The sequence below is a fragment of the Gloeophyllum trabeum genome (genome assembly GCF_000344685.1).
Source record: "Gloeophyllum trabeum ATCC 11539 unplaced genomic scaffold GLOTRscaffold_00013, whole genome shotgun sequence".
NCBI lineage: Eukaryota > Fungi > Basidiomycota > Agaricomycetes > Gloeophyllales > Gloeophyllaceae > Gloeophyllum > Gloeophyllum trabeum.
The window spans coordinates 1342946-1351442 of NW_006920422.1; the positions used below are offsets into that span (position 1 = coordinate 1342946).

General features: G+C 53.5%; 3 protein-coding genes across 3 annotated transcripts; 2 read left to right on the forward strand and 1 right to left on the reverse strand.

Moving 5' to 3' along the window:
- Positions 1-6: 6 nt before the first annotated feature.
- Positions 7-1390, reverse strand: GLOTRDRAFT_132511 (uncharacterized protein; the record flags this gene model as incomplete). The annotated part of the gene is made up of 6 exons (XM_007871356.1): positions 7-464; positions 513-612; positions 665-784; positions 834-895; positions 980-1066; positions 1123-1390. Coding segments are annotated over 6 exons (1095 nt in total), but the record flags the coding sequence as incomplete, so codon positions are not given.
- Positions 1391-1956: 566 nt separating this feature from the next.
- GLOTRDRAFT_47556 (uncharacterized protein) lies at positions 1957-4949 on the forward strand (the record flags this gene model as incomplete). The annotated part of the gene is made up of 5 exons (XM_007870984.1): positions 1957-2325; positions 2384-2704; positions 2762-4046; positions 4107-4529; positions 4582-4949. 5 exons carry the CDS (start codon positions 1957-1959, stop codon positions 4947-4949), a joined length of 2766 nt encoding a protein of 921 aa, XP_007869175.1.
- Positions 4950-5935: 986 nt separating this feature from the next.
- GLOTRDRAFT_47759 (uncharacterized protein) lies at positions 5936-7366 on the forward strand (the record flags this gene model as incomplete). Its single annotated transcript, XM_007870999.1, has 2 exons — positions 5936-6374; positions 6429-7366. The coding sequence occupies 2 exons, from the start codon at positions 5936-5938 to the stop codon at positions 7364-7366; spliced, it is 1377 nt and encodes a 458-aa protein (XP_007869190.1).
- Between the last annotated feature and the right edge of the window lie 1131 nt (positions 7367-8497).

Genomic DNA, 8497 nt, shown 5'->3' on the forward strand with positions numbered 1-8497 from the left:
AGATACTGTAAGATGCACCAATGTACTGAGGCCGTCTGTCAATGCCACAGACACATTCTTGCCTGAGCAAGCCTTCGCCCAGGCATCCTTGGCATACGTTGTCGCCTCTGTGAGGTCCGGGTATGGCCAGTCTGTAGCTATAAGGCTCCGATAATGGCGCTGAGCGACAACAAGGAGCGACTGCTCAAGCATAGAGAAATCGCCGGCAGTCAAGCGGCCACGAGAACCGCTGCCTGACATCGTCATCTTCTGCTTCTTCACTACATGTGTTGTCTCGATGGCGATCGTTTCGGGACGGGCGCGCATCTTCGCAGTGGATGCGGGGGACGAGCGAGGTGCGGGGACATCTTCGGAGCCATGGCGAGTGAGAGGCTGCCCATGCTCATGGTAAGGAAGCGCATCCACATCGCGATGTCGGGACGGATGGGGGGTGCCAGGGCGTTCACGGGCATTGCTCCGAGCAGCTGGGGTCACCTGAGACAGCGCACGAGCTGATTGCTGCACCGACTCACCCATCGGGACAGCCTCATCGTCATAGTCGTCCCAAATGTGGGCAATCCGCCCACCGGGTGGAACATGCCCAGCCCGACGAACCAGAGTGCGCTTAGGAGGCTGGAATATGATAATGAACGTAGGAAACAATCAGAGGACAAATAGTATTTACCTTGGGCTGACGAGGAGAGCCTGGCTCCTCATTCTCATCGGTTATCCCTGTGTTATCACGGTGATTGATCCTCGGGCGCCGCGGTTGTTCCTCGATGCCAACAGCTGGAGTAAACGTGAACTGCCATGGGATTAGTATCTGGCATCGAAGCTAATAAGAGAGAACTTACTTGGTTGACGGCATTGACCTTTGAAATCGTATTGTCGGCGTATTCTTCTTCAGATTCAATGCCTGCCAGTAGGTGCCAGATATATAAGTAATACAAGAGCATGCCAGAAACGGTCTACTTGCCAGAGTCTTCTTCCACAAAGCCACTAGCTTCTTCATTGGCTTGACGTGCACGCAAAGCCGTGACTTGTGCCTTCTTAGTTGCAGCATTTGCCTTTTCCTGCTTGTCGTTAACTGTTTAGTAGAATGGGGTGAGTTCCCGCAGCCATCACAACGTGTGGATAACATACCGGCATCCGCCTTTTTGGCAGTCATCGTGACCCGTCTACCGCTGCGCGTTGCTGGGATGCTAGTTTCGTCGGCAGTGCCCAGTGCCTGAACCGTCGTCACAGAGCTGGCAACGGGGACGGTGGCCAACGAAGCGCCTCGGCGTCCACGAGTATTCATAATCGTGACGGGCGGGACCGTACCCTGCGCATTCCCAGTAGAGGCCAAGGTCGGGCTGACATCAGTATGCGGAGGCTGAGTGGGGATAGCGTTGGAGGTTTTGCGAGGCATTAGAACAAGTGAGGATTGAAAGGGCAATAGGAGCTCTTGAGTGTACTGCAAGTGGGGGTTGTTGAGTCGGGAGGGGGTGTCCGCACGTCTATTATAAAGTCTCCAGGGGCCCCCTCATTATATAGTGAACCTTATCTCTTGAATTCAGCACAGCAATAGCGCGAAAGCCAATCAAACAACGATCAACATACCTCAACGCGTCCGCGACACGCTCACGTGCATGAACGGGTCCGGTTGCAATTGGAATTGGGGCGGGCAAGCCGAAACTTGACAGCGGCAGCCAGCGCCGAGGCGGGTGGTCGCATGGCGGGCGGGTAAACCACTGCGAACATTGAGCTGACTGAGCGCAACCTTCTGCTCGTCAGCGTGATCCCTTACTCGTGAATATGCGTCCTCATACCTGTAACTTCTGCAACCGTCAGATTGCGACTGCGAATGGCGTGAAGAAGCACATACAACACTCCCCTAAATGCTATGAGGAGTGGAAGAAGCAGCTCGCCCGCTTCACGGTCAATGTCTTCGACGTTAGGGCAGATGATTCATCTGTACGCGCGCCTGGTCAACCCATGTCAGATTCTGAGCTAGAAGATGTTCCCGAGGTACACTATGCAGACTCACCGGAGCCTGCGGACCATGGCAATGCACCCGAGGCTAGCGGGGATCGTCGTGCTCGAGTCGAGGAGGTAGAAGATGAGGGCGACAAACCGCCATCTTCTTATGGGCGGTATGCCGAAGCATATCCTGAAGCAGGGCGCGCTGGTGCGGTATATCCTGATAGGGCTCCTACGAAATTCGAGGACATCTTGGGAGACCAGAAGGCACGGGGCGCAGGTTTGTACGATCCGTTTGCAGACGAGCAGGAGTGGGAGTTGGCGCGATGGTTAGCAACACATGTGGGCCAAACGGCCACGGAGGAGTTTCTTAAGCTTTCCATCGTGAGTAAGAGCTGAGAAGATGATTGTTTGAACTCTAACCTTACGTATTAATACCTAGATCCAGGAGCGAATAGCCCCGACATTCCATAACAATCGAGCGTTTCAACGACAGCTTGATGGATTGCCGACGAAGGCCGTGAACTGGGCCTGTCACACAGTCAAGATCGCCGGGGATAGAAAGGATGAAGACGGGGAGTTTATGAAGGAGGAGGTTGAGCTGTGGTCGCGAGATCCTGTTGAATGTGTCCGTGAGCTGATGGGGGATCCGACATTCCGGGATGTCATGGCGTACGCACCGGAACGAGTATATCAAGATGAGAGAGGGCACATACGAATTTTGGACGAGATGTGGACAGCCGATTGGTGGTGGAAGGTCCAGGTATGGCGCCATCCCTGTTCCTGGTTTTCCATTCTCACACTGAAATACTTCCCATAGGAGCGATTGCCCAAAGGGGCTACAATAGCGCCGCTCATTCTGTCCTCTGACAAGACAAAGCTCTCACAATTCCGGGGGGATAAGTCCGCATGGCCGGTTTACCTGACAATTGGAAATATCGACAAGGCGACGCGGCGACAGACGAATGCCCATGCCACAGTCCTGATAGGATACTTGCCCGTTGCCAAACTCGACTGTATGTCTGAAAAAATGCGATCGTTGGCCGGTTATCGACTCTTTCATGAATGTATGGCTTGCCTCCTCGAGCCGCTGATTGAGGCTGGACGCAACGGTGTTGACATGACATGCTCGGATGGCTATGTCCGGCGCGTTCACCCCATCCTGGCTGCATACGTCGCTGACCATCCCGAGCAGTGCCTTGTGGCATGCTGCAAGGAAAACTTCTGTCCGAAGTGCCGAGTGCCGCCAGACAAACGCGGTGAGATGAACTTCGATATCCCATCAAGAAACGCAGGATGCACCATTACAATCCTCAAACATCACTCTACGGGACGACGTGTGACAGCTTTCCAAGACGAAGGTCTGCGACCTGTCTATGAACCCTTCTGGGCCGAACTCCCTCACTGCGACATATTCTCCTGCTTCACCCCAGATCTGTTGCACCAGCTCCATAAGGGGGTCTTCAAAGATCACCTCGTCCAGTGGTGCGTCCGCATCCTTGATGAAGAGGAAGTCGATTCGCGGTACAAGGCCATGGCACGGCATCACTCAGTGCGGCACTTCAAAAATGGGATATCATTTGTTTCGCAGTGGACTGGGACCGAACATAAGGAAATGGAGAAGGTTTTCGTACCAATGCTAAGTGGCGCTATTCAACCTCGAGCGCTACAGGCGGCACGTGCGGTTGTTGACTTCATTTACTTCGCATCATTCCATCAGCATACTTCGGAAAGCCTGGGACGCATGGAACAAGCACTGGCGGACTTTCATGAGTACAAGGACATCTTTATAACCCTAGGACGGCGAGACCACTTCAACATACCAAAGCTACACTCGATGCTACACTACCTGGCGGCCATTCGACTTCTTGGTTCTTGCGATGGCTACAATACGGAATCGCCGGAGCGGCTACACATCGACTACGCGAAGGATGCTTATCGCGCAAGCAACAAGCGTGACTACACGGAGCAGATGGCGCGCTGGCTTTCGCGGCAAGAGGCAGTCACGGAGTTCGACAAGTATATCAGGTGGGCGATAGCCGGCCCTCTCGTGGCTCAGGATTCAAGTGATGAGGACACGAACTCGGATGTCGACGCCAGTCATGGTGAGGCTGCTGACGAATCAGACTCAGAGCTGGAGGATGAATCGGACAGTGATGAACGAGTCGCGCGCGCTCCAGCTGCACCACGACTGGCGGTTGCGACGTACCTTGATCACCAGCTATCCCTTCCTCGACACCCCAGCGTCCCATCGGTAACTGTCGACTGTATTCAGCGAGACTACAAGGCCGAGTTCTTCCTGGATGCGCTGAGTGTCTACCTGAACAAGATGCGTCCTGCCGACGCTCGACACCTGTTATCTCCTAACGGTGTTGATCGCTTTGACGTGTACAAACAAGTTACAATTGTGCGGCCCAGGGTCCCGGTGATTACGAATGCACTTAAGCTTCGGGACAAGGTGCGCGCTGTTCCTGCAAAGCGCGCGAAACGAGGGACAGCCCTCATCCCCGGACATTTCGACATGGCTCTAGTTCGGGTGGAGGGTGTGTCGTCATTGAACCCTCATACAGCTGGAACCTTCCTGGAAGGTATGTTGACAGTCCGGATCCATCTTATATTATCTTCTAATCTATTTGCTAGGTCTCCAAGCGGCTCAGGTGCGGCTCTTGTTCCAGCTGCCGGAATACCTCAGGTATCATCCTCGGCAGCCAGTGGACTTAGCATATGTTGAATGGATGACACCGTTCAGCGCGCAAGATCCACTAACATACACACATTCCGTATCCCGCTCAACACGCCGTGGTGGGCAGCGTAATGCGGAGATCATTCCGATTAGCCGGATCGTACGTAGTTGTCACTTGATCCCTAAGTTCGGGACGGAGTGCAATCGTGCATGGACTGCTGACATTGCTGTGGAGAACTGTAAGTCATTTATCTTGAACCGGTGGCTGGATGTTGCAACCTTTTATGAGTTCCAGCCACGCGATTTCTATGCACTACGTCTGTAACTTAGATCATACTTCATGTAGACCAGACATAGCTAGCTCTCTTGTTTATTCCTGCCCCAAGTGGGGGCTGGACGGTCATTTCTAGTATCTGGAAGTAATTGTTAGGTTGCAATAGGATGTTTAGGACCTAAATTGAACCTTAGGCACCCATCCGAGAGGCCACAGGTCGTCACCCCAACAATGTGACACAGTCCATGTGTCACACGATTCATTGCTATCACGGCACACACGCGCTGGGACAGCGCGGATACCTACAGTTTATGAAGCTCGCTATTGGTAGAGTATATATATACATCCTTCTGTGGCCTCTATACGAGGCCTGTCCTATATCAACCTATCTAACCTATGGTAACCTATGGAAATCAGGGCTGCCTATACTGAATTTCGCGTTTCCTGATGCACGGCTATCTCGGTTTGCCCAGGCTGTGCACCGGTGTCATCAAGATTCACAAAAATTGCCGGAACTGTGGGTCCATATTTTCAATATCATTCGAGCAACAATAAGAACGCAGTGTTCCGTCCCTTCTGCTGGTACAGCATGCCTCGTTGCGGGAGCATGAGGCCCTTCTTCAGTTTGCCTGCAGTTTCAGTTTTGCCGTGTCGGCGTCGACCTCACTCATCACTGTACCCGGTACGCTTTTCCCTAGCGAACGCAATTGCCACCCGAACCAGTTACTCGCCACGTCGCGCCTTGTCGACCATGCAGCATTCTCATAACGAGCTTTTTGAGTACACGTCAGGGCGATGGATGTAAGTCTCTTGGATGCTATTCTGTAGGGCCTACGTCTAAGCCATAATCTGATTTGTTCAGTATCAACGACGCTCTGCGACGCTCAGAAAGGAGACGTGTCTTCAACCTGGCTGGGTTACGTCGACTTGCAGCCCAATCGGTTGATCGGAGTCCTGATGAAGTTGTCGACTTGGTAAAACTCGCGGAGGGAGGGTTTAACCGTATCTTTCTTATCACAATGCGCGATGGTTTCCAAATGGTGGCGCGAATCCCGTACCCAATCACAGTTCCCAAAACCTTCGCCGTCGCTAGTGAAGTGGCAACTATGGACTTTCTCCGTTCCTATGGACTGCCTATTCCTAAGGTGTACGGGTACTCGTCCGCGCCGGACAACGCGGCCGAGACTGAGTATATCTTCATGGAATACGTGCATGGCACCAAATTGAGTGACGTATGGCTGGACTTAGACGAAGAGGAAATCGTCTCAGTCATGCGTGAACTTGCCCAGCTCGAATCGAGGATGATGTCCATTATTTTCCCGGCCGGTGGAAGCCTGTACTACACCCAAGACTTGCAGAAGGCAACCGGGAAGCCGGGTATTCCGCTCGAGGACGGACGTTTCTGCGTTGGTCTGGATACACGAGTGCCCTTGTGGTATGGCAGGAGATCGCAGCTCGACATAAACCGGGGACCATGTACGTTGGTCTTGGCCTTCTACAGTCTTTCCTGGAACTTAACCGTCACTACAGACGAAAACCCCGAGGCAGCACTGGTAAGAGGGGCATACAAGGAACTGGCTTATCTGGAACGATTCGGTCAACCGCTGCTTCCATTCCAGCCTATGAGGAGGGCCGCGTATCAGTACCAGGAGCAGTTACCGTCCGATCACATGGAAAATCTGAAGCGCTATCTCCTCATCGCACCGTCACTCGTCCCCAAGGATCCCGCCCTCTGTCAGTTCCGTATCCGCCATCCCGACCTCCAGCAGAGTAATATCATCGTTTCAAGGTCCGGACGCAATTGGCAAATTGTGGGCCTTTTAGACTGGCAACATGCATCAGTTCTGCCGCTGTTTCTCCTTGCCGGCGTACCTGAACGTTTCCAGAACTACGGCGATCTTGTATCACACTACATGGCTACGCCATCGCTGCCGGAGAATTTTGACGAGTTGAACGATTCGGAACAGAGAAGAGCGAAGGAACTCTACCTTCGTCGCCTCATCCATTACCATTACGTTAACAAAACGGAGGAGTTCAACGAACTTCATTATGCGGCGCTGACGGACCCCGTGGGCATGCTTCGCCGCCGCCTCTTCTCGTACGCCAGTGACCCGTGGGAGGGTGAGACTCTGGGGCTAAAAGTTGCGCTAACAGAAGCAACGGAGAACTGGGAGACACTTTCGGGGGGAGGAGCACCGTGTCCAGTCGTATTCGACGCCGAAGACGTGCGCCAGACGATGAAGTTGGATGAAGTCCAGCGAGAAGCGGACGAGACTCTGGAGGGGATCCGGTACTTGGTCGGCTTCGGGCCGGAGGGCTGGGTGCCCGCCGAACACTATGTGAAGACTGTTGAACGGACCAGGGAGATGAAGAAGGATGCACTGGCCTCAGCCGAGACGGACGCAGAACGAGATGAGATCGAGAAGCACTGGCTTTTTGACGACATGGATGAAGAAAAATATAATTGATGAAGCTACTGCGGATGCAGGTAGACACTCTGGAACCATCTGACTCTTCAAAGATCAGTGTAACGAGCAGCCTCGCGTGCATATTACACGGTCACTCCTTTCTTCTGTACGATGATTGACTCGAGTTAGAACGTCTATATCCTGATACATAATGTTGCCCCCCCTTGTCCTTGCCCCGCTTGTTTGCTCAAGTCATGGATAGGCATGAGCCTTGACATGTTGCTGTTTCGAACCCCTAGTGGGGTGAAGATTGCAAGATTCGGCAAAGCAGCGGTAACTTCCGCGGGATGGTCCAAGTCGTAGCGCGCGTTCCCGCTTAGTCCGTGGGTCTCCCGGAGAACGACGACCACGAAGAGTCTCCGGACGCAGCGAGGATCCCTCGGTGTCCTCAAGCAATGTGCGGTGCAAACGCAGCAGCCCTTTCTGCCCTCGTGACACCATCCGATGGGTGTGGCCAGTACCCTCCATTCCCTGCATACGCGGATCAGTGCACATTTTATAGTCAGGGATGCTTCTAGAGCCCGCTGTTCCTCGAAGATCGGTAGGGGTGCCGACGCTTGCAATGGGTCGAGGGTCCGCGTCTCCAATGATCCTGGAACGTATGTGGCTATATATATCGAAGATGTAAAGTCACAGTTCCGGTGGCACTGCTCGTCTGCTACCCTCGATGTCGGGTTCGAGGCGTTCTTCAAGGAATGCCATAGGAGTTTCTACGACCCACGATGCTCTTGATGCGCAACGTCGTATGAGTAGAATTATATAATTATCGGTCTCCGTGGGCGCCATAGCGCACCTGACCCTCCCAAAGAACAAGGCTTATAAGAGTGGACGATCGAGCAGCGCGTCCACTCTTATAAGACTCGAAACGCGTTTCTCCTAACTCCGGCGGAAGCACCGGGAACACCAGCGGCCTTGTAGGATATAGAGTAGGGAGCCTCCAGGAGACTCCGGCGGTAGCACCGGCCCCAGCGGTAGCATCGCGTCGTGGACCGGTGGACGAAAATAGACAGCTGCCTAAACGGGATTGATGGCGCCCTCCGCCGTGATGACATCATATTGCCGCCGTGCCCGACGCTGGTCGTCATTGTTCCCGACAACGTCGGCGATAGGTAGCATGTAGTTCCTCAAATA